The sequence below is a fragment of the Sorex araneus genome, chromosome 6 (genome assembly GCF_027595985.1).
Source record: "Sorex araneus isolate mSorAra2 chromosome 6, mSorAra2.pri, whole genome shotgun sequence".
NCBI classification, from domain to species: domain Eukaryota; kingdom Metazoa; phylum Chordata; class Mammalia; order Eulipotyphla; family Soricidae; genus Sorex; species Sorex araneus.
Genome location: NC_073307.1, coordinates 114,524,369 through 114,548,798, shown reverse-complemented (window position 1 = coordinate 114,548,798; position 24,430 = coordinate 114,524,369). Strand labels below are relative to the sequence as shown.

The following is a 24,430-nucleotide window of genomic DNA, read 5'->3' as shown; positions in this document are numbered from 1 at the left end:
AGCCCAGCCTCTCTTGTTCCTTTGTTTTCGGGTGACAAACTCTGGAACAGTCCCACATCTATCCTGGGGTCGTCCTTTGTCTCCTTTCCTTTCAGAGCCTACAGTCCAGAACTGCAGTAATGCTCCTGCTAGGACAGGCCCATTGCAGCGTGCTTTCTATCCTCTTCCTCAACCTGAAAACTCGACCTCTGCTAATGCAATCGAACACTGCATTTCATTGTAGGCACACACTGTCAACTTCTATCAGCTTGAACTTTAGGTTGTTTTCATTTCGGTGCATATCCTCGCCTATTCCCACGGCTTTTCATCTATAGCTCGGATTTCTAGATCTCAATTTAGAGCTTCACATGTATTTCGACTGCATTCCCTCCTATTAAAAGAAGCCGATGACTCCAGTCTGTCAGGATCTTCTCATATCTCAATTCTGTGACTGAACTCATGCACCAATCACAGAAAAGGGGCCTCAAAATCCTGGTTTCTGAGGACTGCTTCTCCAAGCATTCTCTTTCAAACTTTTAAGAACTACCAATATCCCCTGTAGTGTCATCGGGTCTACTTATCCGTCTATCAGATGGTTGTACAGATTTTGCAATTTGTCTCAAAGGCCTGCTGACAGCAGAGCCGGGCTAGGAGTGCCTAATTACCAGAAGCTGGTCCTAAATGGCAGTGTCTGCCAAGGAGCCAAGATCCTCTAGCACGGAGTCTCACTGTGCACCCCGTGCAGGGCTGTCTGAGTGGCCACAAAGGGGGCATAGGGGATGGTGAGGGGGGTTGGGGTTTCTAACCTCGGCCTCTGTCTTATGCAATTTTATCTGGACCTGATCCAGATGGTAAAATGTCTCCTGACCATTCTTGTTTATTTTGTGATAGAATAGCTTGATGGGTGTGACTTTTAACTGATGTAATCTATTTTTAATTTTTGTTGTTATTTAACTGAGTAAATGAGGTCAATATCCAGGATAGCCACATGTGATTGTATGCTCTGGAATCTATGCAAATGGCACCCCTTGGAATTTTATAATTTTGACCACTCATACTTAGGTCAAGGCAGGTCTAAAATTTACTTCTAGAAGAGGCCCTCATTGAGTATTTACTATTTCTTGAAAATGACACTGTATTCATGATTTCACTGAAAGCTCATCATGTCCCTGTTTTATAATACAAACAAGTAAAAAGCCTGTATTCTTCTTTTATACCATGTTTGAAGTCACAAAAACTTGAAGTTTCTATAATTCCTACTAGCTTTACCATCAGGCATATGACTGATTCCAATTTTATGTTCACATTCAACTAGCACTAAGTATCTATCATGCCCTAATCAAACTGTTAATCATCTCATGTAATTTTTTTAAAAAATGGCTTAATGGAGGCTTTGTGAACATGATGACTTATTTAGATTTATCTGTTTTTAAAATGTGCCTTGCATTATTAAAAAAAAAAAATTAAACACTGGTTCATCTTAAGTTAGAGCTTACATATCTACAATAGCCCAGAATCTGGGATTTAGACCATGGTCCTACAGTAAACCAGTCTTTAACCAAGGATGAAAAGTTCAGTATCATAATTACTCCTAGAACAACAAGGATCTGCCTCTAGTCCATACAGCAGTCTTGTTTTAGAGATATGATCAGAATGGTTGGGGTTCACCCTCATCATTTCTCTAAGGCTCTCTCGAGGTCACATGTACACAAGTGTGTACACACACACACACACACACACGTGTGTGTTTGATATCAATCATACATATAAAAGGACTGCACAAAATTAACTTTGTAGTCAGTCAGGACACTGCTAAACAAATCCTAAAACAATTCTTTGTTAATCCTAAATGAACCATGCAATTAATTATGTGGAAATCATCCCTTTTGTGCCTTACTTGGGGTCGGGTGCATCCAAGATATAGAGAGAAGTCAGCCAGCCTATCTGTCCACTGGGGCCCCATGTATCACACATGGGCTAAAAAAGAATAAATCAGCTGTAGGTCAACTGACAATGACTGCCATAAAAGAGAATCCCATAACATGTCTGGGAAATAAATAGGCCACTGAGAGTTCAGGAAGTCTAGAAAGTCCTCCCAGAGAAGCAAAACATAAATGAAATTTCCTCCGTGTTTCACTGTGAAAAATTCTCTCCCACAGAAAGGTTCTTCAGAGAATTAACCAGACAGTTGACACTGTGTCCTCCCCACCCAGACTCTTGATTCCCGTTCTCTGGGCTCCCACATGCCTTCCCATCGAGCCACCCACCAGAACATTTGATGTTATGACTGCTGTTGCATTTCGAAGGGACTGACGTGACAAGGCTCCTCCTGAAAGTCTTCCATGTGCCTCTCATCCACTAAAGAGAAGGCCAAAGAGAAGAGACTAGGTTGAAGAACACTCTACACAGAGAAAGCAGCATCGCTTAAAATTCATCTGCAAGTGGCTGGCTGGTGAGAGAGCACAGCTTGCTTGCATAAGGCTGACCCCGGCTCAATCCTCAGAACCTCATCTGGTCCCCTGAGCCCGCCAGCAGGAGTGATCACTAAGCACAGAGCCAGGATTAAACCCTGGGCACAGCTGGGTGTGGCCCAAAGACCAAAACCAAAAGGGAAAAAAAGAAAAAAAAAGGCAGGGATACTGGGACTCAAAAATAAATAAATAAAGCTGAGTGTGTGCTGGCCCTCCTGCCCCTTCAACTGCTATACACTGTTTTGAGTCCAGTTGTCTCCAGGTGCCACACTCAGCACCAGAGCATGCAGGACTCGCCTCCTTCCTGCTTCTCTTTAGACACTTTTAGTAGCTTACAGAGCTGGGTGGCCATGGCGGCACACCTTCCCACCCTGTGCCACTACACCACAGCCGCTCTGTCCCAGGAAGCTGTCTTTAGAAATGCCCACCACCCACATCTGTCAGGCTCTGATCCTGCAGCTTAGCTGGCCCGGCTTTCCCCAGAGGTAGAGTCCGCAGCAGTTGACAGAAGCGGCCGGACCTGATCTGTTTAGAACGTGATCCTCACCAGGCAGTGTAATCCAGGTTTCATTTTACTTTTCCTCTCGATCCTGAACAGCCTGACAGCGTTGAGAGGGAGCCCCTCAAAGACTTCTCCTTTATCCCAGATTGCGGTGAAATTTCCGACTGAAATAGAGATTCTGGCAGAAAAAAAAAACAACACAGAGCTTGCACTGCACTTGCCTGACCCAGACAGAAGACTGGTTAATGCTATTGTGGGCTGTGTATGTAATGGGATGCGGCCTCAAGGTCATGTTTGAGGCAGAGCAAATGCAGGGTCTGTGGCTAGAAATTGTAGTCCAGTGACACTAGGCTTCAACAATATAAGAGCCACTTGGTGACTGAATGGATTCAGGGAGCCACAAAGGCAGAAATAACAAAGAAAACTCCTTCCCTGTTTGAAGCCAGGTTTGGGATTCTAAGCCCATACCCTGGAAGGCTCAATTGCTCAGAAGCTCTAGCTAATACACCCCTAGGAAACCTCTGTTGACCTTCCCTTTGCTGGAGTCTCTCCATCCTCTCCTCATTGTACAAGAATGATAACCAGAAAGAAAACTGAAAGTTCTCTTCATTGCTAGACCAAAGCCATATTGAAGAAGTAGCAAGGCTATGGCTACAGACCAGGCTCTTCTATACCACTTCATAAGCCCTAACCTGACCCACCACACTACTAGAATATGCGAAGGTTCCTAACTATTAGCTCTTTGAGCTTTCTGAGCTCTGAACTGCACAATCATTTCTATGGTCTATACTATCAATGCCCATTTCTGCGTGTTCGGACTCCACTCACATCACAAACACCTTGTCCTTGAGTTATCCAGATGCACAGGACCATTCCCTAAATACCCACAACCCCCTGCACCTAAGTTTCTTTGCTGCTGATTTGCATCTTTTCTGTCATTTTGACATAGGCTTCGGTTCCAACCAGATAGATCATGAAGTTATTGAGAACAGGGAGCTGTGGTATTCACATTCCTCAGCTTCCCTTCCCAAGCAGTTGACAGTGCATTTGTGCTGAGTGACTAGCCAGGGACAGAAGTGCGGCATCTATATCCTGCCAACCCATTTTGAGATTGCACTATCTGCATCAATGGAAAAAGGAAAAGAAAGACTAGTAGTTGAAAACTAGTAAGTTGAAAAGGATGCCCTCCAAAGGTGGGCACACAGCCAGCCTGCCCTCCACCTCCAGCAGACAAGCTCACGGGCAGAGCAGCTACCAAGGACTTTCACAGATGAGACCTACAAGATGGCATTTAAATACTTTATAGCCACTGAACCCACATTTAAAAATATATTATGGCAGGGCTGGAGCAATAGCACAGCGGGTAGGGCGTTTGACTTGCACACAGTCGACCTGGGTTCAATTCCCAGCATCCCATATGGTCCCCCGAATACCACCAGGAATAATTCCTGAGTGCAGAGCCAGGAGTAACCCCTGAGCATCGCTGGCTGTGACCTAAAAAGCAAAAAATGGGGCTGGAGTGATAGCACAGGGCATAGGGCATTTGCCTTGCATGTGACCCACCTGCGTTCGATTCCCAGCATCCCATATAGTCCCCCACGCACCGCCAGGAGTAATTCCTGAGTGCATGGGCAAGGAGTAACCCCTGTGCATCGCTGAGTGTGGCCCAAAAAGAAAAAATAAAATAAAATAAAAAGAAAAAAAAACAATATGTATATTATTGGGGCCAGAGTGATAGTACAGCGGGTTGGATGTTTGCCTTGCATGCGGCCGAGCTGGGTTCAATCCCCGGCATCCCATATGGTTCCCCAAGCACCACCAGGAATAATTCCTGAGTGCAGAGCCAGGAATAAAACCTGAGCATTGCCAGGTGTGATCCAAAAAGAAAAAAGAAAAAAAAATCTCAGAAAGCAGAGAGATAGGGAGAGGATGCTACCGGAACCCTACATCACAGGCCAGAGAGAAGCACATGGTAATGTTTCATGACCCCTTTCTTGTAAGACCCAGGAAGTCTGTATCTATGGATACTGCCAGGAGACAGTAAAGAGTCTTCATTACCTACTATGAGAAATGAATGATTAACCTTCTCTTCCATTTTCTTCCCATTGTCCCAGCAACCGTGGAAAAGAAAGGAGGTCTACAAAAGCTGGCCAATCCACAGCCAGCCGGGAACGGACCACTGAGAAAGAACTGACAATGTGCTGGCATTAAGGAAGCACAAAGAAATATCTCCGCCTTTAACAAGTTTCCTAATACCTGCAAAGGTCTGTCATCCAGGAGCAGAGGGTCAAGTTCCCCTACCCTTCCCAATACCCTCATCCGTGGCACATGCCACAGTTGCCACTTTCCATTAATCTAAAGGACTTTATGACAAGTTTCTACCCTCTGCCACTATCTAACATTTGCACATGAGTACAGATCATTGTGTTTTGCTATTCAACGTGCACTCATGCCAAGAACAGAGCAAGTTCTTCATGAGAGGCCACGGATTGAATGAGTCCATGAGACAGACAGAGACCAGAGTGGGAGAGAGGTACAGGGTTAAGATCAGAGGTTCAGCAAGTTTCAAGAAAAAGAGCTTTTGACTCAATTTCAGAGTGTTGCCAAAGAGGAAGTTTAGATACCAGTGTCATGGTTAATCTCCAATATAAATCATTGACCAAAACCCAGCACCAATGTGGAAAATCACCAGAAAGGGCCAGGCAACTGGTTCTGGGTTGTCAGGGGCTGGTACTGTGTGTTCTTGATCTAAAAGATTTACAGAACAAACTGATGGCCTCCAGGAGATGAACACGGCAAATCCTTAAAACAGCCTTTGTGTGCATTTGCCCATGAGCTTGAGAGGATCAGTTTTAAAAGAAAGAACACACAGACAACAGCTATGTTAACCTCTGGTTAGATGAAACTTATTCCCTCCATCTTTTCAAATGTATGGTGTAACTCTAGCCTGCCCTTCTCTATCTCAACGGCTGCTGATTACATTATCAAGTGATGGCCCATAAAACAGAGTGTTCCCCTTCATCTGAGCAGGGCATTCCAGAAAATACACATCTGCATTCAACGGTAAGGTCAAAAAGAAAGGAACCAGCAAAAATATTTAATGCTATGGATTCAATGCAGTGAGAGGGAGCTCAGTATAGAACTATCTCTGAGTGATAGCACAGCGGGTAGGGCGTTTGCCTTGCACATGGCTGACCTGAGTTCAATTCCTTCCATTCCTCTCAGAGAGCCCGGCAAACTACCGAGAGTATCTCACCTGCAAGGCAAAGCCTGGCAAGCTACCCGTGACATATTTGATATGCCAAAAACAGTAACAACAAGTCTCACAGTTTGTTGTGAGATGTTACTGGTGCCCGCTCAGCAAATCCATGAAGAACAGGAGGGCAGTGCTACAGGACAGTGCTACAATGCATGGATTCAATGCAGCTCCTGTATGTTGGCGACACATTCTTGTGATTTTGTCTAGAAAAAATAAATATGAATGAAGCAATTGTTTATAATGGCTCATACTCTATGAAGCAATAAAGAGGTAAGTCATCTTTTAATCCTCTGATGAGTAATTAAACTACCCTTAATACTTTATGCCTCCAGTTGTTCCTCTTTCTAATCCACCCTATACACAGTTACCTAAAACCTGTTCTGCTTCAGCCACTCTACTGCTTCAAGAGCATCCATCGCCCCCAAGTGCCTACATTCCAAAGGTCAAACGGCTTGAGCATGCCATTTGCTGTCCTACCATCTGGATCTAATTTTTAATTTTCACGACTTAACCACCACTGCTAATCCCCACCTCCCACCCCACCCCATCACCTTAATCCATTTTATGACCATCAAAATGCACACCAGATCCCCGGCCATCCGGCCAGCGTAAGGCTCTGCGCACAGTTGCAGTGCCCCTAAGCCTACCAATCAACACCTACCTCAGTCCAGCACAGTTGGGTTGGGGGGAGTCTCCCCATGAAACCCGGCTTTAAACATGTGCCACTGGGCATGGGACATGTGGAGAGGAGTGAGCTAGGGAGCCAGGTGCCTGGAGCTCCCCTCCCTGACCAGGGGTGATAAAAATGTTAATATTACAAAACACATAGTAATAAAAGTTAGCAGAATTTAAAAAAAAAAAAGTCTCATGACTTGAGGGGATCTTGCCTAGCTCCCACAACCACACTGCAGAGTGCTGTGTTCACCCCTAGCATTTCTGTCAGAAGGTCTGCATGCCTCACAGACCACTGGCTTCATAAAGGAGGACCCACATGCTCTGCATCTTTGCATCCCACTCACTCAGGGTGTGGATGGGATTTAATGGAATTCAAAGCTGGTTGCTGTCAATGGGTAAACCCAAATAGGTACCCTGCCCAGAGCCTCTCAGGGGTATAACCTCGAAAATTCCCGCATTACTTCTGTAGGCATTTGCACTTGGTTATGTTGGTTTCCTACACTGATAGGTTCCTGAGCAATACAAGAATCATAGATAATCCTGAGTCTGGAGTATAATCCAAAACAGTCCATTTCTGAAGTGGCCTTTATTTGAACACAAGAATCTTCATGGAGCTCCCAAGCCGTTGTCAGGCTTTTCCACATCTCTGTGCCTTTGTGCAACCATTTGTCTTCAAGTGTTTGTTCCCTTCTCTCTGGCTACAAACTCCATCCCTGTAAGCCCCCAAATCTTCCGGAAGCCGTCTAAACCAAGATTCTCCTTTCCCCATCATGCTGCATTGGTGCCTCAGTGACTAGTCTCTCAGAGGACAGGGCTGTTCCCTGAAAGAATTCATCTGCTCTGCCCTGAGTCTAGTATCTAGAACCTATTAAGAAGGACTTCAACAAATGCTTAACACACACACACACACACACACACACACACACACACACCCCACCCCACCCCACCCCTTTCCTAGGAATGAAAATCAGGTAAAGTGATATAGGAAAGAATGCAGGAAGCTGGTGCTCACTGCCAGCATCCTCTGAAACCTACAACAGGCCCTTTTACTGTGATAGCTGTTTCAGGGATGTGCCACAAAATTTCCCAGATCTTCATTCCGCTCTCTTGGGCTGGCATGAGTGTGACTCACATACTCTTTTTTGCCTCCCTGCCCCTTCGCCCCACACCGACCTCCAAATGCCACAGTAATATGGACCTGATCCAAAGAAAAGCTAATCTCAACATTAACCAGGAAAGTTCAGTTAATGAAAAACTTTGCTAAGAACACTCTGTTTGTTTATTAATTATTTGGCCTTAGAAAAGTGTGAAACCCACACATTTAATGTGTTAAAACACACAAAGACACACACACACACACACACACACAACACCTTGCTGGTCTCTAATGGAGAATCTTTCCTGGTGGCTGTGTAGTTGTACGCCTGCTTTTCTGGATTTTTGACTCAGGTGTATGATTACCTAGATGATTCTGGGGAAGTTGAACTTGTACTTATTAGCTATGAGAACATGGGCAACTCACCTTCTCTGTACTTGAATCTTCTCATCTGTGAAAGATGGGAATCAAGGCCCCACCTTGGTAGATGGTAGTTCACATCAGCAACAACAAAGACAGAGGACTTAGATTCTTTAAGTGTTCAGTAATGTCACAGCACTTGGGGTCTATGTTTTCACTGCTTGAACAGATAATGGAAGGGACCAATAGGAGTTTAAAAGGCTTTCTTCCCAGGACACCATACCAGATGGCATCTACTTTCAGTGTTATTGTAACTGAGCATCTTTTCCATTCTATACTGAAAGTGTTCTCAAAAATCTTTGCATCACTCTAAAATTTCAAAATGATATAGTCATAAAAATTGTTTCCAAGTGAAAGGACCACTTTATGGTGGTATCATAACATGCAAGCTACTTGCTTGCTACAATAGTCTTTTAATTTAGATTTTTCAATGAATAAAATAGCAGAAATTACATTTTTGCCAAAGTCTAACAGTGGCCAAAATTCTTATAATTTGTGGCATATTGTAAAATTATTTCCCTGAGTAGGCTGCAAGCATTATATTTAATAGCTTGCCCCCTCCCCTGCCTGGATTTTAAGAATTTAGTTTCGACTGTAGAAATGCATCTAAAGAAAAAGCAAGTATCAACTTCTATAACGACTACAGCAGTAGTTATACAGAGGTCAATTATAAAAGCTTTCAACAAAAATGATGTTCACATGACACTGTCAGCCGCTCAGAAAACAAGGCAAAGAGAAACCAAGAATCTAGATCCAGGCTTCCCAAAGTGAGAGATACTGCCGGGATGCTGGGAAGATTGGGAGTGGGTGGGTGACCACTAGGAAACTCAAGGGTGCTTTCTGCTCATCTGCCCAAAGAAGGTAAATTTCCAGGGGGCATCTAAGTGATAATTTTTCAGGGGTGGGGGGTAAGTGCCTAAATAAGTTCTGAAAACTCCGACCTAGGCCTGTAACAAGTCTTTAACAATAATATAAAAACTGGGAAGGGGAAATTGTACAAGTGAGTAAGTACTTGTCTTGCAAGCTACCTAGACTGGCTTGGTCTTTGGCATTTCAGATGGACCCCTGAGCACTGTCACGAATGAAACCTAAGTATAGAGCCTGGAGTAGTCCCAAATCTATCACCACCAACACCACTACTACTGTGAAAACCATGATCACTGAAGTAACATTTTTAAAATGCGCTCAAAGTAAAGTTAAAATGGAATATATGGGGGGGGGGAGAAGGAGAGGGTCTGGGGGTTGGTTTTAGGTTAGTTTGGTTTTTTGGGGGGGAGGGGGTTTGGGAGGTGACCACACCTGGCAATGCTCAGTGGCTACTACTGGCTTTGCACTCAGGAATCACTCTTGACATTGGTCAAGGGACCATATGGGATGCTGAGGATCAAATCTGGTTTGCCACATGTAAGGCAAGCACTTTACCCACTGTTAATATCTCAGCAGCCCTTAAAATGGATTATTGTGTGGGAGGTAGAGACCAAATGAGGTGTCAAAGAAAATTAGACAAAAATAATATGCCTAACCTCATCAACTCTATGTTTTTATACTCACTTATTTAACCTTCACACTATCATACTCCCATTTTATAAATGCTACAACAAAAATGTAATGAAATTCAGAAATTTGCCCAAGTTCCACGCTAATACGTGGAGGGTCTGGGATTTGAAGTCAGTTTTGTCCTCCAAGTTCACTATAATTTCAGACCAACAGCTTTGAAAACTGTTTATATAAAAAGGAAACCCCTTATGATAGCATTACTAATTACCCAGTAAGAAAAAAAATTCAAGAAGGGGACAGAAACCTATAAATTGAACTGCACTGTATATAAACTGTTTTGCTGGGTGGAAAGTGCTGGCAATGTACGCCAACTCTTACAAATGTGTGGCAAATGCCCCCCCACTGAGGGCTATCCCCAGCCCAAGGCATTTCAAAAGTCCTGGATTTACCACCTGGAATACAAGAGAAAGCCTCAACACCTCTCCATGCATTCAAGGCTCAATGCACTTCTTCGCCCTGATGAATAAACATGTATTGAGTATTTCCAACATACAGGCCACTGGGCTAGGCACCATAGAGAATGCAGGCAGGAACAATGCATGTTCTCTATCATTAAGAAACTGAGAAGGAGAAATGAGAATTAGGAGGATGAGAGGAAGCATACTACAAAATGTGTAAGAGAATAGTCTGGAGATGTTTCCTCCCTGGTTTTGCTGCTTACTGTCATTTACTTACTGTATTGGACACAATTTCCCTTTCTCAAAAGCAGAAGTGAACAACAATATACAGGCCAACAGTCAAGCACTGGCCTATGAAAGGGACTTTCTACTACAGATGGTGATCAAGAAAACTGAACAGATGATCTCTTTCTCTTGAGTTTGAGATTCAGAATAAAAATCCGGTTTTCTTTTCCCTTTAAATCTCAAATTACCCAGGTATTATACAAACTATATTTCCCCTTTAAAAATAAAAAACAAGCCTGAATGTTACACACAGCTCCCATATTTCGCCTTTTGTCCTGCTTCATTCTGCTCACACTGTTGAGTTGTGTTGGGTGCTATTCCTTGTCTGGATGACCTATCCCTTGTCCCTCTTGGCCATCAAGGTCCCACTAAAGGCTGCTGGACGCTTACTCTTGAGTTGCTAAGATCCAGTTCAAATGGTGCTTCCCAACTCCCTGGCAATTATCTGCTCTGCCCTTCAGCTCATCAGACGGTATGGCACACACCCAACACAGTGCTCATCCAATGCTCACTCGAGTACAGAGCCACATTCTTCCTGGAGATGCATGCACTCATCTTTTTTTTTTTTTTTGACAAATCATGAGCCTCTTGAAGATAGAGCCCACATGTGACACCCAGAATCTTACCGACAACAAGCCACTCCATGATAGTGCAACTGCTGATTGCACCCCTTCTTGGAAGAAAAAAATATTTAAGAAGTGACACTGGCACATAGGAGGTGGGGGCTGAATGTTTTTTTTCTAAGAGGCAGAAAGATAGGAAGGGAGAAAGAGCAGGAAGAGGAGAGAAAGCCCTGTATCCCTAGGCACTGGGACACAAAGAAGGAGACCATAGGGGTCCTGCCTTCGAGTAACTCACAGACCAGCTGAACGGCCACGGGATGTGGCAATACCTGTGAACCTTCCCCTTCCATCAGCATCCCAGAATGCAAGCAGCAGCCATGGTGAAGACTGAGAAGGAAGAAAGGGGCTTAGAAAACTAAAGACTTTCTGATCTTCAATGTTAGCTTATTTTGCTTTAAATTCCTCATCTTCATCAATCTTAATCAATTTCAGGTTAGTATTTTGCCTCAATCTACCACCCACAGTGAGGATAATATTTGCGATCTAATTGAGAAAAACAAATTTTCTAAGAAACATCTCAACTTCTCCCTTGGCAGACTAGATAAGAATGAACTGGCACAACACAGAGCGTTAACTCAGGCCATGCATGTATCGTGGGTAGCCACCATATTCTTAAAGAAAAGGGCTGCATATACAGAGGTGATGGCGTCTCCTGCAAACTCATTCACTGTGCACACCTTTGATTTTCTCAAGAAAAGGCAGAGCTGGGGCTGGAGTGATAGCACAGTGGGTAGGGCGTTTGCCTTGCACACGGACAAACTGGGTTCGATTCCCAGCATCCCATGTGGTCCCCCGAGCACCACCAGGAGTAATTCTGAGTGCACGAGCCCTGTGTAACCCCTGTGCATCACTGAGTGTGACCAAAAAAGAAAAAGGAGTAACCCCTGGGCATTGCTGGGTGTAACCCAACAAGAAAAAAAAAAAAAAGGAAAGAAAAGAAGAAAAGGCAAAGCCTACACTACTTATCCTTACATGGCTCCAGTCCTGAAGGTTGTTTTGCAGAGACATCTCAGAGTGAAATTATCTAGCAAACCCTTGTGTGGCTAGAAGGTTCCACAAGTCAACAACCGCTTAAGCAGTTTAAACCAACAAGCAAGATGCTCTCTATTTAAATGCTATGAGCGAATCTATTTTAAGCCGTTAAAAATCCTTTGGGCAGGTGTTTAAGCTGTATACAGACTGCACTGCCTTCGGAGGGAGGCTCGGGCGTGGGGGAGGGTGGGCCCTACTCTCCTTGCAGGCAACATTTTGTTCAGGCAATCTTCCTGCGGCAGGTCATGTGACAAAGGCCAAATAAACAGCATCTGGGGATTTTCAATTACAGACCTTCGCCCAGCATGCCTGCACTGTAATCTCTACCAGATGAGGCTTGGGCCTCCCTATTTTCAATAATTCACACACTGTATACACATAACATGACAATAAGGGCATTCATGGTGCGGCCTGATTCGCAGATCAAAGCTAGCAAAGGGCCAGCTGTAAGCATGCTCTGCTGCTGGATGATTCCTGCTTTTCACAGGCTTGGAAAGACGCTCTGCAGGACCTGGCAAGCCAGCCTCTTTCCTGTGCGGTATGCCGAGCAAACTCTGAACATGAACTGGCCGCAGCCCCCTAGGGCGGCCAGAGAAGCAACCAATTCCATGTGTATTTCCAAGTACCGGGCAACTTCAAACTCCAATCAACCCAACAAGCTGCCTCTCTGAGCAGCTTGTGTAGACCACTGCCAAGACCTGTGCACAAAGCACTACTGCTCTTTGGAGCAGGTGGTTCTTGGAAACAAACCTGATCTAAAAAGATAGGAAGGCTCTGTACTTAAGAACCCCTCAGCCAGGTGCTCCAGCTTACAAATCCACGGGCTGCGCAGTTTCCATTTAGACATCACACACGGGCAAGTCCACTCAGACACAAACTGCATAGACGTAGATCCTGAATGCAGGTGACAGAGCTTAGGGGGTTGGAAAGTGAAAAGCGACACCATTGTTACTATCAAAATCCCTTCCTGTGAACTCAATTAACTTGTGTGTGTAGACAAACATATTTAGCTCCTGTGTGCCGGTGTGCACATGCGCGCTTTTTAAAAGCATTCCAAATTCTCAAGCCTGCACATTCCAAATGCCTGCTGCCCTGCAGGGAGAGTTGTCGCCAGAGGAAATGAGGACACTGCTTCCTCCTATAAAGATTTCATACCCGTCAATCAGGGCAGGAGCCCAGAGAAAGCCATAGTGGTGACTTCCTCACAGCAAACACATGCTGCTCACCAGCTGTGGGCTGTGCGTCCTCACCCCCTTTTCTCTCTCATTCAAATAGTTTCCTCTTAATCACAATAATCCCAAAAGTGCTAAAACATATCAATCGTTGGGTGAGTCCTGCCTACAAAGGGCCAGCCGGCTGTCTTTCATGGCCTTGTCCAACAGCAGCTGATACTTCATTCAGTGACAAATCCAATTTAGCAGTTACAAGAGGTTTAGCATCCCTGAAAAAATATTGGGGTTGATCTGGCACTCTGAAGTCAGCGAATGCCCCACTACCATATTGTGTCAGAGAGAGGATTCTGTGGTCAGGCCTGGATGTCTACAATCAACGGTCTCATACTTTCTCTACGTTTGCCCCTCAAGATCTGATGATGTTAGAGGTAAGAATTGAACCTCTGGATCAAATGGACAGGCAACAATCACACTGGGAAACTGACTAAGTAATGAGATTTTTATATCCCTACCCTCCCATGAGAGTAACTGGCTCTACTTTCCAAACAGGAATTTTAACACATTGAAGGGAAAAGCCATGAGATGAAATTGATTTTATTCTAAGTTTTGGAGTCTAGGTCAGCATTCAACAGTCAAAGGAGATAAACAAAAGGTAAAGGTTTTGTCTTTGGATTGAACTTGTCTGACTAATAAGGACTGCAGGTATAAGGTGACAGATCTTGTAATTAAATCCTTTACATTCACTTTAAATATCAAGATGCTGAAAACAAAGGAGAGCTTTGAGCTATCATGGAATCAAGCATATAAACTAATAATTTTTGAACACTATATTTAAAAGTAGTCTGTAGAAACAATTATGCCATTTTGAATGAAAAACTATAAAGAAAATAACTTACACACTTTGGCTATGAAATGGATACACAACCAACAAAATGACATTTTTAAAGGAACACACAAGGTAATTGACAAAGTAAAAGGGAAGTGATCTAATTGGAACATGGGCTGATTATTCCTTCAATATTAAGCTTTGTAGTCCACAGTTGGTTATTTACCCCAGCTCCAGTTTTACGATACCAAAAAAGTGACCACAGAGACATCTGGTTTGAAAGAAAAAAACAGTTTTTGGTGCCATAAATGAGACGTGTGCAACTGTAGCTGGCAAGATATAGTTGATGGAATATTCCATACATGGAGTTCTTATTTCATGTGGTTTCAAAACTGTATTCTCTTTTCTGGATTTTTAAAAGCATAAGCTGAAAATTAAAACAAAAAACAAACACCCAAAGCCTGCAGACTCGGGAAGGCATTTAGCTTCTGTGAATAACAACCCATTAGATTAATATTTTGTCAATGCCACTTGTCACAACAAAAGCAGCCGCATTTATAATTTACTCTAAGACTGGTTTAATTAAAATTCAAAAAACCACGACAAAGCTATATTGAATTTCATTTGCCGCATTATAATTACTTACTTTGTAGCTGACTATAAACAGTATTTTATTACATCTACAAAAAATGCATTTAAAAACTAACAGTAATTTTGAGACACTGGAAGAACTAAGGGGAACAAGTTACAGTTACTTTCCACTTTAATGTGACATAAGAAAATGGGGGTTTCTGGGTCTGTCTACCTAACCTTCCCGGGAACGGAGTCCAAGCACAGCAAGAACACAGATCTGGCAGAGCCGGCTCCATGTCCCTCCCCCCAGCCCATGAAAGAGTCTCACTTGGCTCACTCTCAACAATGAGACAATAAAGGCTGCCAGGCATGATGGATGACTTAAAGGCTTAAAACCACCATTTGCATCCTTCCAGATAAACAATTAGCTGAAAAGAGCCTCCCCCCCAAAACCCCCCCACTCAACCCAGTCTTCCAGGAGACAAACTTCCAATACTGTTAATATGCCTGGCCGGGGAGTTATTTTAGTAAAATTAAATTGACTTTAAAAACAATTTTGGAGACATTTTCTACAAGTGTCTTACTGAAAAGTGGGAAGAAACAAACCATCTTTCTGAATGAAGTTTAGAATGTTACAAGTTTAGAAAAGCGAAGAAAGTCAGTATAAAGGTTTCTCAAGTAATTAGTTAATGTTTGCACTACTTTCCCCTTATTTTAAATAGAATTGTTAAAGGCAGTGAAAGAAAAAGAGAAAGAAAGAAAGAAAGAAAGAAAGAAAGAAAGAAAGAAAGAAAGAAAGAAAGAAAGAAAGAAAGAAAGGAAGGAAGGAAGGAAGAGAAAGAGAGAAAGAGAAAGAGAAAAAGAAAGAGAGAAAGAGAAAGAAAGAGAGAAAGAGAAAGAAAGAAAGAAAGAAAGAAAGAAAGAAAGAAAGAAAGAAAGAAAGAAAGAAAGAAAGAAAGAAAGAAAGAAAGAAAGAAAGAAAGAGAGAAAGCTAGCTCACTTACTGGACAAAGCAGGCAGGCAGAAACATAATTTAAACATGAAAGAAAGGAAAAGGCCTTTCCGAATGCTCACCAGATAAAGATCTGGGCTTCTGCAAAAGCTGACAATTTTTCTGAGCTCAGAAGAACCCAGGAGGGAAGGCTTGCTAAAGGACAGAGAAATATCTTAGAAGCCACCCTGCATCTCTCCAGAATGAACATACAGGCCGGGGCCAAGAGAACCTCAGGAAGTTCACCAAGCCTCCACTAATAATTGAGGAGGCAGTGAGATTTCCCTGGCAACGGAGACTCCGGACTCCCCATCAAGCTGAGGGGACAACCACCAGAGTTCCTCCCCCAACCCCTCTCACATACCCCCGCCAAATCTCAATTCCCCTGTTCAAGGTGCTGGGAAAACCAAACATACTTTTAGGCTCAGGAAAACGGAGGCTTTTAAAAGTGACTCTTGTAAAGATGGCTTGATCAAAAGTCTCGCAGAACTCTGCAGCGCAACCTTGCCGGAGACTTAGGGCCTGGTTTCAAAAGGAGTTAAGAGCCCCCTGAGAATAGTCTGTGAGTTAAATGTATTTGCTGTAATATTATAATGTGTTATGACAAGTTATATATCATTGTAATAGGCTCCCATGATTAACATTATTCTGTTTTTCCTTTGCTCTGCAGGAATGACTGGAGGGGCTGGGATCCACTCCTTCCCCGGAAGTCGGCTCTTGAGGAGAACAGACTACATCTCTTTAACATATGGAACTTAGAAGCTTGTACTTCACGAGGTAATGCTACTTTTTCAGAAATTCTTCCATATAAACAGCAGAGGATGGAAAAGTACAGACTCCAGAATTCTGTCATTAACTAGCCACTGACTTTAGAGACCGTGACCTTTTGAGCCTCAGTCATAATTACTCAAGGATGATATCTCACTACTTAAAATTTTAAAATATAGAAATCACATTTGAGGCAGAGAGATAGTACAGTAGGGACAGTGTTTGCCTTGCATGTGATGGAGCTGGGTTCGATCCCTGTCATCTCATATGGTCCTCCAAGCACCGCTAGGAGTAATTCCTGAGCACAGAGCCAGGAGTAACTGCTGAACACAGAGCCAGGAGTAAACCCTAAACTGCCAGTTGTGGTTCACCACCCCCCCCAAAAAAAAGGTAAATCATATTTTATTGACTTGCTATTGGTTCATAACACTGTAAGATTCAGGTGATACATTTCACACCTCTCTATATGTCTCTACACATCGACAGTGAAGATCTAGTGCTGTCCTTCTGTTCTCTGACTACTTATATCTTCCCTCCAAACACACACTTCAGAAAGACCACCATAAGGCACTGGTGCCCTTAAATCATCGGCTCCATTTAATTATTTCTGAACACTTAAAAAGCTGAGTTTCTAAGGTCCAAACCAAGGAAGACAGGTGTACCGCCTAGCAAACATGGGTAGCTAGTTATAAGTGACCAGCCCAGTGCAGGGATCAGCAGGGTCAGCGAGGGCTGGAGACGGGTGAGGGAGTGAGAATTGAGGATTGGAGGGATTCTTTTTTCTTTTATCTTTTTTAATTTTTGCTTTTTGGGTCACACCCGGCAACGCACATGGGTTACTCCTGGCTCTGCACTCAGGAATCACCCCTGGCAGTGCTCAGGGGACCATATGGGATGCTGGGAATCGAACCGGGGTCAGCTGCGTGCGAGGCAAATGCTGTGCTATTGCTATCCGCTGTGCTATTGCTCCAGCCCAGGATTGGAGGGATTCTTAAGAAAATCTAAAAATATTTAAATCAACCCCTTCAAGAATAACAACAACAACAACAAAACAACTTTCAACACTGAGCTTCCTTTGGGGGAAAAAATGATGGTAAGTTTTTGTGCACTAGTAAGCTGAGAACATCTCCCAGCCTGCATCCTTCCTCACCACACTCCTAGTCTGTTCCAAGACTTGAGACACATTTTCTATAGCCAATGGCATCTGAGCACCTTTTATGGGCATGACTTAAGAGTAAACAACAAAAAGGGTCAGACAAAAACACTTCTCCATAGACCTCTACCTGCCTCTTGGTGCATACAAAGCAAATGGTAGATTGATAGTAGCCATATATTTTTTGATATTTCTCTTTATAACTCATCCTCCCACCCCCGCGCTCCCACACACATAAAAATAGTCTAGTAGTAAGTCCCTTTCTGCATCCACATAATAATATTTCTCCTCCCCAAGAAGTCTCACACATTGCACCAACTTGGGCATGCTTTCATGATAAAAGGCTTTAACAGACATTAATGAATTTCTGATAGCTACAACTGATAACTTGAGAAGAGAAATGGTATTGCATTTCAATTTTCAGACAGGTCTAGCTCAGGGACAAGCGAGCTAAAGGGCAAGGAGGGTAAATTTCCAGTGCAGCTCTTCCTGTAAAAATTTAGTCTGCAAGCAAATGTTTAGCAGAACTTGGAAAGTCACAACATATTTAATTCTTTGCCATACCTGAGGTCCCACCATTTACATGTAAAAACTCCCCTGCTACAAAGTTTGTATCTCATTTTCCTACCTCCAAGGAAAAGAAGGGTTTCTGGCATAAATAGAGCCCTTCTATGCCTAAGACAAGACATGCAGCAGCGGGTAGTACTGTCATCCTGTTGTTCATTGACTTGCTTGAGCGGGCATCAGTAACGTCTCCATTGTGAGACTTGTTGTTACTGTTTTTGGCATATCGAATACGCCACGGGTAGCTTGCCAGGCTCTGCAGTGCGGGCGGGATACTCTCGGTAGCATCCCGGGCTCTCTGGAAGGGATGGAGGAATCGAACCTGGGTCAGCCATGTGCAAAGCAAACGCCCTACCCACTATGCTATCACTCCAGTCCAGCAGCAGTGGGTAGACTTATTAATATTCACAGTACTTCCAAACTGTGTAACACAGGGAAGTCACAATGACATCAGCAAAGAGGGGTCTACTCATGCTATGGAAAATGAAAATGAGGAAAATTTGAGAGAGAAAGATGTTACTTAGTCATCTCTATTCTATATATTTTGACTGATCTTCCTGTACAATCTATAGACCTTCAAATGTGAGTGAGTAACTGGGAGGATATGTTTGGTTCAATTCATGATGTAAGTGGTTAAGGAATAGTTGAGGATGAGCCCCATTTGTTAGAATGAGCCAAGTATTTAGAAGGCATCCCCAAGTCAATGCCTGACATGTTCAAGAAAGGAAATGCTTAAACATTCTACTAGGGCTTTAGGAATAAATCTAACCAACAAATAAAAATTAGATTGAGGGATTTATTGGAAGGGCTGGAGGGAAGAAGGGCTGGAATCTCTCTATGAATTAAAAGCTCAGAGGCTCCAATGTGGAGTCAAACAGCAAATAGCTGGATGCAGAGTTGGAGATGAAGAGATTCAGGTTGAGTGGGAGACAAGAATCTACCAGTCAAGAACCTGAACCTTGGGAGCAAAACACCATATCAAGAGACTGTGGGAGAAGAAAGAAAAGTAGAGAGAATAGAGGGCTGAACAGAAGAAAAGCGTCAATAATATAGACTGAAAACTGAGATGTGGGAGGGGGGAATGAGAGGTCAAGGAGATGGCAAGAAGGGCCGGTGTACCTGTGTTTCATGAGAGAGCCCTGGGTTGGAGCCTCAGCACTACATGGTCTCTTGAACATTGAAGGGCATGGCCCAAACCAAAATAAAAATCAATAAGAGGTTATGCACTTGGTCCAACAAATCGAAGGCAAGGATAAAGAAGAGAAGAGCATTTTAAAAGTTCGATCATCGGAGCTGGAGACGTAGTACAGCAGGCAGGGCACTTGCCTTGCATACAGCTGATCCAGGATTGACCCCTGGCACCCCATATGGTCCCTTGAGCAACACCAGGAGTGATTCCTGAGTGCAGAGCCAGGAGTAACCCCTGAGTATTGCCAGATATGACCCCCAAACCAGAAAAGAAAAACAAAAACAAAAAAAGGTTCAATCACCTAAAATGTTCAAGGTGAGTGCTATATGGCATCAAGGAACACATGAAGCTCTATGTTGGCTGTAAACACAGTCACAGCCTCTTGGTAGGCCAGGTAACTGCAGTATGTGCTACCCACCATTATTTTGTCCTGAATCTCATTTGTAGACATGGTTCTCAACCAGAGATACGAGAGGCTCAAGGACCAAGGGCTCCTCTGGGATTTACATGGCTCATCTACTTCTCATATGCCTGGACTACTTGTCAGTGGCCTGAGAGCAATGAATGGAAATAAAATCCAAGAGCAGTTGCTGAACGGTGTGTGGTTAGAGAGAGGGTGTTGACAAAGCAGGGCCTGTGTCCAGCAACAACCATTCAAGTGGAGTAAGGGAGATGAGGCAACAGGGCCAACTTGTGCAAAGCCTGGGTTACTAGGCTTTGAGTAACTAAGAATATACATGGTACTGATTGTCTGGCTATGGATACAAGAGGTAAGAAAGGAAGAAGGAAAGGAAGGAAGGAAGGAAGGAAGGAAGGAAGGAAGGAAGGAAGGAAGGAAGGAAGGAAGGAAGGAAGGAAGGAAGGAAGGAAGGAAGAATGAAAGAAAGAAAGAAAGAAAGAAAGAAAGAAAGAAAGAAAGAAAGAAAGAAAGAAAGAAAGAAAGAAAGAAAGAAAGAAAGAAAGAAAGGGAGAAAGAAAGGAAGAAAGAAAGAAAGAAAGAGAAAGAAAGAAAGAAAGAAAGAAAGAAAGAAAGAAAGAAAGAAAGAAAGAAAGAAAGAAAGAAAGAAAGAAAGAAAGAAAGGCTGAAAATATTCCATGAGAATCTGAGAATCATTGACTATATGGAATTTACTATATAACAAAAGCATTGTATGTTTTATTAGTATTTGAACACTGTGGACATCTGTTTTATATTAGTAAAAATTTATCCAACTCCTGTATGTGTTTTTGCATATGGCTTGATATATTTACCACTACATCACTAGTCACTGCCTCCAAATTTTAGTCATTACTTTCATCAAGGGGGGAGAGGGTTCCTAAATTAGCAAGAAATGGCACATTTTGCGTATCTAAAGATTGCAGGCTTGCCCTCCAGGTTCAAGGGTCAGCTAACCAACCGACTCTCACAAATAAGAAGCCCACAGTCACACATGGCTTCCTCTTCTGGCTCCCTGTATTTATGCAATTTTCAATTGCACAAACATCCATCTCCCAGACCTATTCATAACCCTTGGCCCTCCTTGCTTTGGCCTCAGCCTTGACCATTTCCTTTCCAAATTTCTGAAGTAACCCATCTTCTGCCACTTTCACGCTTCCATATGGCTATAGCCAGAGTGATGATTCTTAAAATAACATTAAAAAAATAATTCCCTTCCCTATAATGCTTCTTTCCTGGACTTTCTAATGTGTAGTCTTGTGCACCCAAAACATGCTAACCCTCCGCATGCAAACTTCAATTTAACTTTCAGAAACACTTCCCAATCCTATGATTAGGAATTCCCTGCTATGCTCTGCATGTGGTCCTTCTTCTTGACCACCCTGCCACGTTTGTTTGTTCCCATGACCACCTTCTCTACTAGTTCTTAAGATTCAGGACAATTATGTTTCAATCCCCAGATCACAGGACACTGCCCTGCAGATAAAAAAAAAAAAATGCCCCATATGTCAACTGAACACATGAACCAGAACAATACAGTGTGCACAGGACTTATTTCTGAAGCTTGAAATATTAAAAATAATGTTACTAATAAGCTAGAGGAAGAAAAATATTATTTTGAAAACAAATTTACTATTTGGGAATTTTCCCAAGAGTATGAAAAGCAATGCTCAGAAGTCTTTCATGAGCTGCTTGTGTAGTGACATGTTTTCTGTCAAAAGAAATTTATAAGCTCATTTCCCTGGGTTGAGCCACACGGATTTTCTGTTGAGAAACTCTTTTATGCCATGTGTGTGGTTTCTCATCTATCCAAACCTCATAATTGCAAAATATTATCACTAAAACCAATGAAAAGACAATGAAAACGTCTTAACCATAATGCCTGGACTTAGGGGAACTCTCTTAGAGACTTCAATTTTAGACAATCAGAACTGCTTGGCACTAGAAGACACTTTAGGAAAAATTTCACCCAACAATTTCAACTATTTTTACAGATGAAAAAAAGCAAAGAGAAGCCAAATGACACTAGTCTGAAGTTTAAAACCAAGGAAAACTGAGTTCCCCTGAATAATCAGTGTTCTCTTTTCAGAAATAATCTATAGCAAACCTTTGTTTAGTATCTACTTTTTTACTTATTTGTTAACATTTATTGTTTGTATTGGGGGTTAGGGGGTGAGGGCAGAGGTGTTAATGGGGTTCCAGGCAGTGCTCAGAGGCTAAGGAACACTCCTGGTGACACTGGGCAAACCTGGTCTTTCGGCTATCTCAGTGGTTGGGTATGATGGTGGTTCTGGGGGCATCTAGGCTGAACCTAGCAATCCTTGGGACACTCTGAGGTGCCAGGGCTCAAACTTGGGTTCTACAACACACCAGGCATATACCCTGACAAAAGGAGTATCTCTCTAGTCCTTACAATTTATCTTCAAGGTATATGTCATCACTAACAGCAAATGTATGAAGCAGGCTCTTGTCTTTGCTTTCAATAGATTTAATTGGAAAATTCTTACTTAGAACTATTCTTTAATTTAAAAAATCTTTTTTGGCAGTGATGTGTGTGTGTGTGTGTGTGTGTGTGTGTGTGTGTGTGTGTGTGTGTGTGTGTGTGTAAGGCACATCAGTGATGTTCAGTGGTTACTCATGGCTCTGCATTTAGGAATTACTCCTGCCGGTGCTTGGGGTACCATATGGAATGCTGGAGATCAAACCCAGGGCAACCACAAGCAAGGCCTTACCTGCTGTACCTATCCGGACCAGAAAAAATTATACTGCATCTATTTAGGATTATGTCCCAGAGTCTTACCTGATCACAACAACTCCATGATCAAAAAGTGAATGGTACGGCCAGGATGTGACTCAGGCAGAGTACATGTCTTGCATGCAGGAGGTACTAGATTTGATCCCTGACACTACACATGAACACAAAAAGTGAAAGTTGGCCTCTCCCCTTAAAATAGGAGTGGGAACCTTGTTTCTGCCAAGGACCATCTGGATATATATAACATCATTTGTGGGCCACACAATATAGACAGACAGGCAATGCATAAGAAGCATCTGTGTCTGTCTTGTAGTGTACTAAAGGTAGAGTCTATGATTTCATCAGCATAAGGTCCACCAGATGGATGTTCTCCATCCCTGCCCTATAACCTCAGATATCCTGGGGCTCTACTCAAAGCCCTAAGTACTGTCAACATCTGGCATCACTGAAAGACAATACAATGTCCCCAATGATCTTCAGCAGTGAATCCTCCTACATATTATTAAAAGTTTCAAAAGAAAAGATCTCTATAAAAATACAGCAAAGGACTCATAGGGATGGCTGTTTGCCCCTGACAGTACTGCTTTCAAAATTCTGTCCTCAGACATGAGAAGTGACAGATGCCATCAGTGGAAATTCCTGTTTTCACCCGAGGGAGTTGAACAACAGGTGGCAAAAGCCCATGCCCCTCCCACCCCCCAAACCACACATAACCTAAGTGCAGACACTGGGATGTTTGCTGCAGGAGGGAGTCTGACCCTCCATTCAAAATCCCGTCGAAAACTAGCATGAGCAGTAATAAAAAGATTGGTTCTATGAGATCAGCCGGTATAGCACCTGGCACGCAGCAAATCCACTACACATTTTAGCTAAACCCCAAGTTAGTAAAAATTCATTTCTCATCATTATTATAATTTCTCAAACATATTTGAAATGTGCTCTAAATGCAATTACTCCCTCAGTCCAATGGAAACAACTCCACCCGGTTCCAACATTCATCACTGCCAGTTAAAAGAGATAAACAATTCCTTGCCCTGAATTGTTTCCATCAAAGCACCTCTGGACTAACAGAAAGCTTAGTCAAATGACACTGGAGCCTAATTCACAAAAGAAAAAAACATTTGAGACAATGAGAAAAGGCTTATCCTCGCATGTAGTCAAGTCGCATGTAATATGAAACAAGAAAATGTCCCCTTTTCAAACAAAAGTAATAACAGCTTGTAACAGCAAGCAGGTTTCAGATGGAAAAATCTGTTATTTAACACCAAGCGGTCCAGGAGATGGCTCAGTGGCAAACAGCACCTGCCTTGCAAGCATGGGACCGTGAGGGCAGGAATCCTCGTGCCCCATCAGAACAGACACATTCTGGTGACAGCCATGGATGGAGGATCACTGCAACATAAGCGTGACGCCCGTGAGCATCACAAATGACTGAAGTGATGTGTGCAAGCACTGTGTAAGCACCACGTCTTTGAGGACACAGTGAGAAGGTGGTCATCTTCAAGCCACGAAGAGAGGCCTCGGGAGAAACCAAACCTGCTGATACCTTGAATTTGGGTTTCCAGCTTTTAGAACTGTGAGGAAATAACTTCTGTTGTTAAAGCCAGTGGTTTTCAAATAGAACTGGCTCCAGTTGTTCATAGGTGGAATAAAGGTTAGAAACCTCCGGTTAATGAGCTGGAGAGATACTACAGCAGGTAAGCGCT

General features: G+C 43.0%; 1 protein-coding gene across 4 annotated transcripts in view; it reads right to left on the bottom strand.

Annotated features, from left to right (window-relative positions):
- Positions 1–24,430, bottom strand: part of TEAD1 (TEA domain transcription factor 1) — a 280,154-nt gene that overhangs the window by 72,216 nt on the left and 183,508 nt on the right. The window contains exon 1 of one of the 4 annotated variants that reach the window (XM_055142568.1): positions 15,943–16,032. The exons of 2 other annotated variants lie outside the window; for them this stretch is intronic. Coding sequence is in view for 1 of the 2 variants with exons in the window: in XM_055142565.1 (XP_054998540.1) it covers positions 15,873–15,909 (37 nt within the window). In the remaining variant the exon portion in view is untranslated. Of the gene's footprint in view, positions 1–15,872; positions 16,033–24,430 lie in introns of those variants that run through there. One more of the 4 variants, XM_055142565.1, reaches the window with a different exon arrangement.